General features: G+C 42.6%; 1 protein-coding gene across 2 annotated transcripts in view; it reads right to left on the minus strand.

The window, feature by feature from the left end:
• Positions 1–14,276, minus strand: part of Phex (phosphate regulating endopeptidase homolog X-linked) — a 219,512-nt gene that overhangs the window by 101,682 nt on the left and 103,554 nt on the right. For both annotated transcript variants that reach the window (XM_008828330.2, XM_029561216.1), the window contains exon 12: positions 9,911–10,012. In XM_008828330.2, the coding sequence (XP_008826552.1) occupies positions 9,911–10,012 (102 nt within the window). The remainder of the gene's footprint in view (positions 1–9,910; positions 10,013–14,276) is intronic.

The raw sequence follows: 14,276 nt of genomic DNA on the forward strand, positions 1-14,276 counted from the left end.
GACTTTTTTAAAAAAAAACAAAAAAAAAAAAAAAAAAAAGATAACATATATTAAATAGAATCCAAGTGGCTGTACCCCACAGATGGAATCATCTGCATGCAGGTCTTAGAAAGAGCAAGAAACCTATGAGCACTTGCCCCCCCACCCCAGATTTCCACTTTATTAACTGAATGAAAGACTAGAACATTAAGGAAGGTGATAAATAATAGATAACTGGATGTTAGCAAAGCATTCCTCAATATCTCATGATTTCCTCACAGGAAAAAAAAATTACAGATGGTGGTTCACAGGCTTTTCCAAGGCCTAAGAGTTAGACTGAAAAATCTATTGGTTGATGTACTGATTAGGGCCTAACATACGACCTGCCACATAGTAATTCTTCATGAATTTTTTTCAGCACTAGGAATAGAACCCAGGGTTTCATGCATGTTGGACAAGCACTTAGCCACAAAACTATACCCCTATCCCTTATTTATTTTGCGACAGTCTCACTACATATGGCCCAGGCTGGCCTTCAATTTGCCATTGCTTTAAACTCCTGAGTAGCTATGATTACATAGATGAGCCAGCAGGCCTGGTGTCAAGAATAGTTTTGTTCAATAGATGAATATGGAATGGAGTGTCTCAAGGATAAGCAAATGGGCTGATTCCAGTTACATTTTGTGAGCATATCAATTGTAATCCAGAAAACCAAGGAAACCTAAAATACATATATAGAAAAATTTTCAATGATATGAAATAGAATTTGTAGTAAATACACTGAGTGACAAACTTTAGATTTTTAAAAAACTAATTCTAGGAGCTGGAAATTTTTATGCACACCTGTAATCCCAGCACTTAGAAGGCACAGGAAGAGTCAAGAATTCAAGACCAGCCTTGGCTATATAGCACGTTTGGATCCAGCCAGGTCTACAAACCAAAAATAAATAAATAAATAAATCTAAGGTTAAGTGAAAACATGCTTATCATCACAATACCTGTAATAGATACTCAATTATAATCCACTACAGAGCCATGTTTAAATCATATACACAACTACTAACAGAATATGGAATTCTAGTCAATATTCTTTGGTAAAGATTATATAATAGGAGAAATAAAATATAAATGTTAGGAGAAAAAAATCAAATTTACATATACAACATTGTTCAAGAATATCTTTTAAAGCCTACATATAGGGGTAATTCAAAAGTAATGCATCAAAATGCTAGCAGCAGTCATTCTCGGGTAATGGCACAAAACAATGATTTTTTTCTTTATCTTTCTGTACTTTGCCATCCATATTTTCTTTAATAACAATAGATTACATAATGAAAATATTAAATATAAAGATCCATAAGTATTTTTTAAAGCCAGAGCTATAAACAAACCAAGTAAATACATTTTAATAAGAATAAATGTGAAATTCTGGGAAGAGGTTTCTAAAAATGCCCTTTTTAGGACTAGAGCAACAGAGCTTAACAAAAGTTCCTGTGAGATTAAAATAAGAAGACTAAGAAACTAACTGAATGGAAATTTGTTATGAGCCAACACTGACATGCACGGCTGAGGGGAAAAGATAGTCGTAATATCAACTCCAGCTTCCTTAATATAATTTGTATGCAAAACAAAGACAGCAATAATATTCCCATTGTGCTAGATGGGTTGGACTCTATATAGAATTATTATATTCAAGCTTTGATTTTTCAGCTTTAAAATAGTGTTGAAGACTGGATAGTAGCCAGCAGCATGAGGCATCAGCAGCACAGCATAGAGCAGTGGTTCCCACACTCTGGCTGCATTAGAATTACCTGGAGTGCTGACTACAGTGTAGGTTCCTGCATCCCTTCCTAGAGTTTCATCCTATAATAATGTGGGGCTATGAATCTGCATTTCTAACTAGCTTCTATGTGGTACCAACGCTGCTGCTCTGAAGACCATGCTTGGAGATGTGAAAACACACTGCCAGGAACGAAGTGTCAACATTTCCACCAACTAACTAGGTGACCACAGGCAAGCTGCTTACCCTCCCTTTATGTCAGATTAAAGAAATACTTGTATCTTCCTCATAGTGACACTATGTTATTGAAGTGGTGTTTATAAACTGTTTAGAGACTATAGTTTAGCATGTAATAATACTTATCAATTTTATGTGAGGAACGTTAAAGATGCTTCGTCTAAAATAGAAAAGCACTGTAGAATCTTTAAAAATTGGAAGAGCTTCTCTGTGGAAAAATCTGATCTGCATATCTCCTAAGCACTGATGTGGAATCAAGGGACAGAAGGGATCACGAAGGAGCCTTCAGATCTCTATCCAGATCGTTTGGCAGACAGAACATCATGAAGTAGATGGCCTTGGTGAGTTTGAGTGTCTCAACTCACTCATGTACTCAATTGTGAGAGATGGTAGAAAAGGATCAATATAAGGAGCATAAAACTCCACAAATGCCAGCAAGATCTATTAACTCAGCCTTGGTGGAAAGAAATTGCCACCTGCAATCACCCAGAGATCCATCAACATCAGCATCATCTAAGACATCGTCAGAAATGCCAATGCCTGGCACCTTAGACCCATTGAACCAGATGCTTTGGGGATGAGGTTGCAGTTTTGTTTTTTTGTTTTTTGGGTTTTTTTTTTTTCAGCTTTGAATAGAAAGCCTTTATTATATTCCCTGGGTTAAATTCATGCCTAAAGGCACCCTTGTGCCTGAAAATGTTAAGTATGTTGCAGTCTAAAGGAGTTAAAGGCTGAGTTTGCCCTTGTGAGTTGTAAGATGCAAGCAAGCAGAGAATCTTCCTTAATTGCTTCTCTTGTTGGGTCCCCGCATTGTGGGGGTGTCCCAGTGTCAGACAGAGGAGGGAATGCTTCCTTCAGCAGCATCAGCCCAGGCTGCTTCCCTGAGCAGCAGCCTCAGTGTCTCAAAGATCTTATGAATGTCCTGGGACCTCCTCAATAAAGGGTGAAAGAATGGAAGGGCAACAGCACAGCACAACACCTGCTCCTAGCCCTGGATACTCTGAGACAGCCAGAGCAGGCCCTGAGCAGCCCCAAGCAAAGCCACACATCCACAACCCGCTTCCTGTAGAATCCAGACCCACATTAGCATTGCTGACAATAGTAGAAAGCATGGTATGGGGGATTACATGTTTGTAACCCCAGCACTCTGGAGGTAGAGGCAGGAGGATCGCAGTAAGTTTAAGGCTAGCCTATTCTACATTGGGAATTATTGGCTATCCTGGGCGGTTTGTTTTTATAAGCCTTCCTGGTAGTGCTGACCCATGTTCAAGTATGAGATGACCTAAATTTGCAAGCATGTACACCTTTGATACAGCATTGTCACCTACAAAATTCAGTCAAAAACAAATCAAGTTATACACACACACAGTCACACACACACACACACACACACACACACACGCACACTTTATAATGTTTTAAGTAAAGTTAAGATTTTGTGTTGGTCTGCATTCATAGTTCCCCTTGGCCATGTGCAGCCCCTGAGCCACAGATTGGCTATGCCTGACAGCACCCTCAAACGGCAATTCCATGAGGCTCTGGAACATGTAAATTCAATTAACCTCACTCCCATAACGTATCACAGAGAATAGATACAAACTCCTACTACATATGTGCTTTGTGATATATATACACATATCTACATGTATATCTCACAAAGATAATAATGGATTTATTCAAAAACAGAAAATTTAGGGGCTGGAGAGATGGCTCAGAGGTTAAGAGCACTGGCTGCTATTGCAGAGGGCCCAGGTTCAATTTCCTGCACCCACATGGCAGCTAACAATTGTCCATAACTCCAGTTCCAGGGGATCTGACGCCCTCTTCTGAGCTCAGTGGGCATTGTATGGCATGGGTGCACTTACATTCACGCAGGCAGTAATCTCATACACATAAAATAGAAATGGGCCGGGCATGGTGGCGCATGCCTTTAATCCCAGCACTCAGGAGGCAGAAGCAGGCAGATCTCTGTGAGTTCAAGGCCAGCCTGGTCTACATAGTGAGTTCCAGGACAGCTGGGGCTACAGGGAGACCTTATCTCAAAAAGACCAAAAATAAAAATAATAAATAGAAATAATAAATAAAGTAAAAAACAAAAACAGAAAATGCAAAATCCAGAGTAAAGCAACTACCTCCCCACTCCCCTGTCAGCAGGAGCTGCTCATGAGTATAATCCTTGCAGAGTGAGTATGGGGGAAGAAGGAGCAGCACTGCAAGGTGGAGCATTTGAGAGACAAATTACCTCATCTTACCCACCTTCCCAATCCATAGAAAAGTCCAGTGACCCAGTCTCACAAAGGAGCCCTACTTCTTTTCCTCCCACAGCCACTCCAAAGAAAGCTTTCCCAATCCCCAAGGAGCAGAATTTGGAAGAAGCAGCTGACAAAGCAGAAAGCCTTCTCACACTCCAGCACTGCAAGCATGTTCCTAAGTGCTTTAGAAACTGACTCCTTCAGTACTCAAAACTAACGTCTGAGGCAGGCACTGGTCTTACCACTTTACAGATGTGAAAACGAATAGGGAAAGACCAAATACTCTCCAAAAGGTCCCGTGGTTCCTGAGGAGCAAAAGTTGGCTTAGAATCTAGTCAGCCTCTATGTAGTTCACACTCCTCCATACTGTCCTTCTATTGAGAGCAGTGAGGTAAAGAGATACAAGGAAGGCAAGCACTGTCCTGGCCTGGATGTGACGGAGAGAGGGACTTAGAGATGGAGCAGCAGAGAGCTGGAAAGATGGCTGCAAATTCAGCATGGTGAGCACTAGACGCCAGAGAAGAGCAGGAAGCCAGAACAAGGAAGTAGTCTGCACGCTCTTTTGTCCTTCCCTGTCCCTGAAGAGCACTGGGAATAGACTCCGGAAGCAGGGGGACTGCATTCTTGAGCAGGTCTGTAAATACACTGAAATCCATAACAGGGATGGGCAGGAGACACTGACTAAAGGTTTCCTCTCTTTCCAGACCAATTCCAAAGGGAAAACATACGATGCAGCAGGAGTGAAGTTACGAAAAGAAAGGAGCTGCTGGGTACAGTTGTTCCAATAAGCAAATGAGGATGAGCTCAGAAGGAGACTTAATTTGTTCATAGGCTACAAGGTCATAAACAGTGACAGGATCTGGGGATACGACAGAGGAAGAAAGGAAAGGTAGGGTAAGCACTCCTGAAATAAAGCACCTTGAGGCACAACATGGCTGGCTTCCTTAAAGCCTCCTCCCCTAGGCTCTCAGGACCACTTTCCATCTCTATATTAAATAACCCTCTGGTACCAGCCTTACATCTATAGCATTCTCACTTCATCCTAAAAGTATGAAGGTCCCTGCTGAAGAGGACTGAGGCTGATCATCCCCCTGTCAGAATGTACAACTCCCAGCTCAGCACCTGGTATGTTCCAGGCCGGTTGCAAATGCCTGTGCAATTGCATTTGCTGAAAGAATGCTGACAACCAGATGCAATGAACTGCATTGTCACCAAAACCAAGGGAGCATGGAAAGAGTACATAACCCACAGGCTGCATCCTCATCCAGGGATCCCCTTGGCAACAAACCTTAAGACACAGATTCAGGTGCACAAGGTTTGATTGGAGGATGAAAGGAACACCAGGAGGGGTCTGGGGAAGTAAGAGGAAAAAGGAAGGCAGGCAGCAAAGGGCACTTTCGCCTGGAAGTTCCATCCCAGTGGGGAAGCCCCAGGAGCCAGTGTAGAAAACATGAGAGGCAGGAGGGAGCAGGGGCAGGGGCAGGAACCCTCACATCAGTTGTGGGCTGAGGACAGCTGAGGACCACATAGCACTTCTTCTGAATGCTGTGCCACTCAAAGAAGGCTGTGGTGGGAAAAGAAAACCCTTGGGCAGAATGCAGGAGCCTGTAGTTGTAATTCAGGCAGGTATGTAGTGAACTAGTATGGGGGCTTCAAACTATATGCATCAGAACCACCTGGCCTTACTCTACTCCCGGATTTTGCTAAGATCAGTGTGTAGAGATTTGTCTGGTTTACAAGTTCCTAGGTACCTGAGGCCTGGAACCACACGTGGGGAACCCCGGGTTCAGCTGGTAATGGGGGTGGGGGTCATGACTGGCCCATGCAGACTACATGCTTGTGCGAAATGCAATGCCCAGGATTAGCAGATTTTAGTGGCAAAGGCAAAGAGGTGAGGTACGCTCTGTTTTGTTCTCTGCAATCGAATTCTTCCCACTTCCCTCAAAGCCTGTGCGTGGGAGTCACACGCGGAGCCTCCTGCGGAGTCGGGAACATGCACGCAATTCTCTGCACCTGCTGTGGCCAAGGCCAAGGCTATCCCCTCACAATACCCTCAGGACACTGCCTCCCCATGTGCTCTGTGCTGGTATTTTCTCGCTGGGCATGGTCTGACAAGCTTAGATCCCAAGTGCAAAGAGCATAAGGAAGCAGTTCAGTAGGGATGCAGCTTTGAGCTACGTAATTGAATTCAGCTGGGGACAAGTCTGAGCCTCTCTCAGGACATTGCTCCTCCTAATCTGATTCAGAGCTGGCCAGGGTAGCCAAAGGCAGACCTGAGTCCCTTCCAGCCTAGCCTCAAAATCATTATGGAGTGACCTTGACAATCACCTCCTCTGCTCTGGAAAAGGTGAATCCTCCAGCAGACACCCCCAAATCATTTGATTATCACCTTATGCTTATTCAACAGCTATAATAACCAGAAAAAATAACAGGCCTCCTTGTCCTTTGTTGCTTGTTTACAATAAGAGCAAATGCTTGCAGGGAACACAGAATCCTAAACAAAAATTGATGCTTATTTCCAAATATTAAATTTCCACTTGAAACCCGACACAGTGGGTTTCAAAACACAAAAGCACCCATGACCTCTCAAGAGATGAGCAGAAAAAGGGAGGGAGACAGAGATAACAAATTTAACCTTCAAAGAAGCAGAGACATCCTCATTTATCTTTTACAGTGATCACCCCTAGCGAAGAGTACAACAAAGGCCTAGCCACACACTTCCATCTTGAGACAGGGTCACTGCCACAAAAGCCAAGGGGTTGGGGCCTCAGGCCACTGCGAATATCTAGTACCTCCACCACTCAGTTTGGGAGGCTGAGGTCAATATCTCTTAGGAGGCACTTTAATTAGCTGCAGTCCGGAGCTTCATGGTGAGGGAAAGAACAGCTTTAGGCCCCTCACAAATCAGAACATTTTTTCAGCTTCCCCAACGGGTTGCCAAGTGACTCAGCATTGGCCCAGTATGGGCCAATTATTGATGAGAAATCTTCCGCCTGGGTGATATACTGCATACAACACATGCCCAAAGAGCAGTGCCAAGTCATACCAGGAAGAGAAGGCGAATCATTCACCTCCACTTCAAATGCAGGCAAATCCTTTCTTAATGCAGGGGTTACTCTGTACCAGAAAGACAAAGCCCAGAGATAGTCAGAGATTTCCATCTAATATTCAAGGAATTATTAGGCAGAGTCTCTCCTTTCTTGTTGACTATTAAAAGGCAATCAAATTGAGGACATCAAAGAAAAAGGGCAAGAAAAAAATAATTTTTCAAAAACAGCCCCAGGGTAAAAAGCTGCACAAAAAAGCCTTCGGCTTCTGTCTTTTTTGTTAGTGCTATGAGCTCCACCTAGAGGTCATTTACACAATTGCAATTTAATTCAATTTCGGAAAAGAAAACATATTTTCTGGGGTCCAGGGCTGGTCTTGCCTTGGAGAACTGCTAGAGATTCTTGGACAACATCCTTTTTTCTTGACTTTCATTAAAGAAACTCCTCTGAACCTTGAAATACAAGATAGACTCGGGGAACCTAATAAGATCCAGTAGGACAATTGCCTTTGATATTTATACCTGTAGAGGAACTAGGAGAGCTCCTGGCAGACTGAACTCAGCTCAAAGAAACCAAACTGTTCAAAGAATACTTTTAGAAGAGAAAGTGACAGTTCTAGTTGAAATAAAATAGAAGACCGGAGAGCAACTCGGAGGGCAAATAGAAACATGTCTAATATTAGAAGGACTGAGAATAGTTCTTCTTCAAGAAGGACCCATGAACCACTTGCTTAGACAACCCAGTAGTAAGGCAACCTTTTCCCTTATGCAACTCTAAATATCTCTCTGAGGTGATCTTAATTCAGATGTCTTAAAAAACTGGCTACAGACTCCTAAGTATCCATAACATTCTCTCTCTCTCTCTCTCTCTCTCTCTCTCTCTCTCTCTCTCTTATGCTCCCCACCCCCTCTAGCTCCACACACCCAATTCTCTGTATATTTCTCTCTCTCTCTCTCTCTCTCTCTCTCTCTCTCTCTCTCTCTCTCTCCCCTCCTCCTCTTCTTCTCTCTTCTCTCTCTCCCTCCCTCTCCATCTCTGACTCCATACCCCTCCCTGCATACCAATGATCCCATGCTAATTGATACATGCATGCCCCAATCCATGGGGACTCGGGCTACTAGAAAGAGCTCCTAATACACCAAGGGCCCAAAAGCCCAGTGTAAGACACATCTTGCTCCACATATCACAAGCTGGCTCTGCAAATAAATCAAGCGTTCAAGAAGCAACAATGTGTTGGTGCCAAAAGTTTCATCTACCATATGGAGAGCTTCCCCTCACAGCCTGTGTGCTCCTGCCTCCTTCAGCCTGTGCCTTCCATGACCTAAAACAGCTTTGACAGATCCTGGAGGGAGAAAACTAAATTCAGAACTACCCTTTGTCTTCTACCACCAGCACTGCTGCTCAAAGTCTGCCTTCACTATAAAACACCAATCTGCCTTTTCGTTCCTGTTGACAAAAATATCTATGGCAAGGTTTATCCATCTCAGGAGTATTAAAGCTCTAGAAAATATCTTTGCTAAACTTCTGGATAATCCCATTCAACAACACTAAGCATTCCCACAGTGATAACCCCTTTGTTTCTTGACCATAAGGCAAAAATACTGATGCTTGGGATGACTCAAAGCAGCCAGCCTAAGGATAACAGTCACAAGAAAGGCTGGCTAAAATCCCAAGTGCACAGACCTCACTCTTGATGCACTAAAGCAGACATTGCTGGTGAGGTGCCCAGCAAGTGCCAAGTGTGTCCACATCCCACAGGTGGCTGCTCTCATCAGGAAGGTTTAAAAAACCCTCTAGAAGAAGAAATGCTCAGAATTTCAGAATTCCTCAGCTACAGAGTGGCACCCACGGAGAGCGTAGGAGGTGTACCCTACCCATTTGGGTTCCAGCTCCGTGAGAACACTTCGAATTCAAAATGGACCCCTCTGTTCTTTTAAATGACAGAGCTGTGTATACTTTCCTTGCATATTCTTTTCTTTTCTTGCATAGCATCGGAAAATTTTACAAGGCCTAGCAAGTATCCACATGTGTCAGGAAATATTTTGGGGATTACTCCGCAATGGTCTACCACTCACTCGTGCACGTTTTATAAGCATGCTCTTTGGGCCATTTGTGGAAAATGATGGGTTAGGAAGTAGATCTGTTTCACTACAGGAAAATGTTTGCCTCAGGACATTTGCACACATCATACACAGAGGAAAAGGACACATGGCCAATATGGGGTTTGCTTCTTCTTTGCATCTTGAGGGCTCTTCTGCCAGCTGCTTCCCATGGCTCCCCACTGTTCTGCATTCTGCCATATCCAATGATGGTTCATAGCAAAATTCTCTAGGCAGAAAGCCATGTGGCTCTTACAGACAGCAATTAAGAGAGAGGGAAAGGCTGACTTACAAAGCATTTGAAAATGCACTTAAAGAAAGAACAAGTCAGATGTTATTTTCTGTTATCGCCCAGTGATGAAATCTATGTGCTCATCCAAAGCACACGTCTACCTCTGGGGTCATTTGGAGCCAACAGCTCAGTCAATATAAAAAACAACTGCACAATCAATGTCAAGCATGAAAATCCATTAAACAGAAAGTCGTGGTTTTTTTTTCAGCAAAAGGAATCCTTACCTTTTCTTTGGCTTTCCTTTTTGTCCCTGCATCCATCCATTCATTTTCTTTCTCCAGCATGTCAATAAAGGCCCAGCGAACACCCTCAATCAATTCTTCCATCTGTAAGAAAATACCCAAAGAAACACATCACAGCTGGAAACATCAGACAAGGTTTCCTGGACACAAATTAGCTTGCAAGAAAACTACTTCAAGGCTCAACATGGGAAGAATGAGATTTTTTTTCTCAGCATTAGAAGACAACTAACCAATTCTTTCTGTGAGAATAATTTGATGGTCCAACTTTAAAAGAATTACACAAAGTGGGGGGGGGGCATTTGTCAACATTTAAGACTAATGAATAACTTACCTGTGTGCAGCTACTAAATTAGTCCATCCTTGGTGAAATCATAATAACCAATTTCGATAGTCTTATAGAGCGCATGCCTAATAAGTGCAAGGCCCTGGGTTCCATCCCCAGTGAGACATTAAAAAATGGTTTTCTCAGGACCTGAGTGTGCCAGGCAAAGGCACAGGCTGTATATTTCTTAAAGACATTGCCAAGAAAGTGAGCAGCAGTTGAAAAGGGAACTTTTAATAGAGAGACACACAAAAAGAGCCAGCACCCCAAAGGACATCAAGCCAACATGAAGAAGACTTCTGTCAAGACCCAATCTCTCCAAATTTAGTGCCAATGGTGAAACCAAATGCTTGGTCATTCCCTATTATCTTTCTTCTGTCCTGTCTCCTCCCTTGACACCCAGCAAAGTCTTATTATTTCAGATGTAGAAATGTGTGTACAAAAGGAGCAGCTCCAGAAAGGAAGTCTTCTAAAAGGCCTTTTCATGCTGGGCGTGGTAGCACATGCCTTTAATCCCAGCACTCAGGAGGCAGAGGCAGGCGGATCTCTGTGAGTTCAAGGCCAGCCTGGTCTACATAGTGACTCCAGGACAGCTGGGGCTACAGAGAGACCCAATCTCAAAATGACCCAAAAAATGTTTTCACAGGTGTTTAAAGAATGAGACCACATCCATGTGGAGGACAAATTGACTTTGCTGACAGCCTCTGCTGACACTAACAGCACGGAGGACTGGAGAAAGACTCCCTGGTGCAGTGGTATGAGAAAATCCTGCTGTGTTTGGGTATATGCCTCAAAATCCTTCCTTAATGGGATACCCAAGAATAAACAAACCCTGAGGTCTGGTCCCAGGATTACATCTAAATTTGAGATTATGGGGCTACAAATCAATTGTTAATGTTATTTCTAGATGCAAAAGATTCTAAATGTTCCCTTTGTTGCATGAGGAACTGTCGGCATGAAACTCACTCAAAATAATTTATTTCTGTTTAATAAGTTTTCAGCTATGTTTTCAGTTCAATAACAGTTGTAAGGCAACCAGCGCTGTAAATCAGTGGGCTGGGTTCCATCGTATGTAAATAAGAACAAACAGCAGATGGAAAGGGGGGAGCTTCACAGCTATTCTCAACTTAGTAAAAACATTAAAAGAAAGAGAAACCTCAATTTGAGATCGGGGCATGGGAAGAGCACGAGCTGGAACAGAAGTCCTTTAATAATTAAGTCAGTAGTTTTCAATCTTGTTTGTGCATTGGGATCTTTGGAAGATTTTTTTAAAAAGATATTTAAGAACCAGAGATGGTGAATGATTACAAGGAAATCAAGTTGTCTGGACACCACAAGTTGCCCATATGAACTCACAGCACTTGTGACAGCCTGCAAACACAAGCCAGATAGGGTCCTGACTGGATTACAGAGGTGGGCAGGAAGCCTTTGCCCTGGCTAGGGTCTATTAGCAATTGAAAGCTGCTGGGAAGCAGAGAGTCAGTTTTCCTTACTGTGATGCCTGGTAGGTTGACCAAGTCTCCAAGGGATAGACAGACCCACACCCAAGAGCATTTAGGAAACACAGATTGGACTGGATAGGTCTTTTTAAAAAAGACAAGTAATAATAGAGGACATGAAGTCAAGTGGGGAGTAGTAACCTATGGGTGGAGATGAAGGAGGGGGCCTGAACGTGATCAACATACACTGTATGAAGTTTTCAAAGAATCAGTAAAAAAAAAAATTTTAACCTGACAAATAGTGATTTTTTTTTAAATAAAGCATCTTGGGCTGGAGAGATGGCTCAGCAGTTAAGAGTACTGAATGCTCTTGCAGAGGACCCAGGTTCAATTCCCAGCACCCACATGGAAGCTAACAACTGCCCATAACCCCAGTTCCAGGAGATCTGACGGCTTCTTCTGACCTCTGCAGGCATTGCATGACACAGGTGCACTTACATTCATGTAGCCAATACACTCATAGACATAAAATAAAAATAATGAAGCATCTTGAAGTCCAGGCATTGGAATGCTGATGTCATTAGTGTAAAGTCAGCTTGGACATTGGGAGTTTTTAAAGCTCCCCATGATTCTAATAGCAGGCCAGGGTTGAGCATCATGAGTGTCTAGGGGAAACCATTTGTTTTACAAATAAGGAAATTCAAAGCTGGTGATCTTCTCAGGTTCATACAGGTACTAAGGGTCAGAGCCAGGCCTGCCCACAGAGCTGAAATGCAACTGTGAGTACAGAGCTTCTTGAAGCCACAGAGATGGACTCCCTAAACCAGAGGGAAAGGCCAGAGAAGTAAAACGTAACCAACAGAAAAATGCAGAAGTCGCTATTTCCAAGAGAAAACTCCCATAAAAGACTGTGGAAATGATGAGGAAATCTCCAGAAACTACATCTCTTGCCTACGCAGTCCTCAGAACCCCTAAATCTGTGAGTTCATCCAGTAGCAACACCGTGGGCCAGCACATCAGCTGCATGCAGAAAGAGTAAGGTGATCTTCCCAAGTCAGAGAGGGACACCAGGGATGGAAAAAAAATGAAAAATTAGTAGATTTACTTGAGAGATTTAGTGACCAAAGGAGTAGAACCAAAGGAGTGAATACCGACACATGAGGAGGTAAGAAAATCAAGAAGTCAAATAATACCTAGGCTACAGGCAATGACAATGCAGTGGATATTGCTGTGATTCTGTAAGATTAAAATATTGGGAGAGAAAGAGAGAGAAACCATGGTGGGGTGAGGAGTGCATGGAAGTGTAGACAGCAGAAATATAAAACCCAGTTGAGAAGACAAGAAAGAAATGAAAGGAAGAAATGAAATTCCTCCTTTAAGGGAGGAATCTAAGGGCTGGGTTTGTGTCAGTGTTTGCTGATGTTTTGTTGGTGGTGCTGCTGCTGCTGGACGTGTGAAATATCTATACTTCAATACCAGTGGAAAGGATCCAGCGAGAGAAAAAGGCCGAAACTATGGAAAAGGCCATAAATGGTCCCTGAAAGGACAGAGGGGGAGAGGAAATCCAGGGAGTTTATGGAAAGATTCACCTTAAACGTGAGGCAGGATTATGGGAGGCAGAAAAGATGAATCAGCAGAAGAATTTCCAGATTAGAGGTCAAAAGGTTGAAGGAGCCATCATATAATCTCACCGTTTCTTCAAGAAATAGGATTGAGATGTACAAAAAGAGTTTCTCTAGAAAAATTTCTATCCCTTCCCACGCGGCCATATGCATTTAGAAGTATGAGTAGACTGAGAGGAAAAGGGGTTTTTACGTATAAAGGAAAAGAGCAATAAAGTTTCCTCTCAATACCCTGGCCTGCATGTCGTAGTAATAGGAAGTACCTACCAAATAAGCAAAAAGCTAAACATCCCTGAGGAAAATATTTATTTGGATTGCGATGCATGAAAACTAACATTTCATTTGGCTTAATCAATCAAATGAAACAAAATAAACACTGTCCAAGCCAAAGAGATCTTTGGCAAATTTTTGATGGTTTTGGATTTCTACTTTGAATTTTAAGGTCATTTTACCCCTGTTCTTTTCCAGGGCTTTTTAATGAAGAATACACTTTTTTATTAAAATAGATCTGAGTGCTTCTAAATACTTCTTAAGCAGTTGGTTTCATAGGGGCCAGGCTGGCCATTTCTAGGCCTTATAAAGGCTACCAAGTTCATTAAATGCTTAAGAATTTTGCACAGGTTTTTCAAGTTCTTTGTCTGCAACCTACTGATTGGCATTCCAAATGGAGCTGTACTGGGAGGCAAACCGATTTTAGCTCATTGTCTGGATGAAGAATGACAAATAGTTTACTCATATGCAGCTTTCCTTCTCTCCCTCCACCTCCATCACATCTGTCTTCCCTAAATCAATACTTTGATAACTCACTCTCTTCGTGACTTTCATCTATGCCAAAATGTAAGTAAATCACTTTGTTTTGAGTTTTCCCATGAGCCTTACTTGCTCTGTCTTTGCTCTTGTGTTGTCACCCCATCTTAAATTCTCTCTCTCTCTCTCTCTTTCTCTCTCTCTCTCTCTCTCTCTCT

This window comes from Nannospalax galili, unplaced genomic scaffold, assembly GCF_000622305.1.
Source record: "Nannospalax galili isolate Female #2095 unplaced genomic scaffold, S.galili_v1.0 scaffold1053, whole genome shotgun sequence".
Lineage (NCBI taxonomy): Eukaryota > Metazoa > Chordata > Mammalia > Rodentia > Spalacidae > Nannospalax > Nannospalax galili.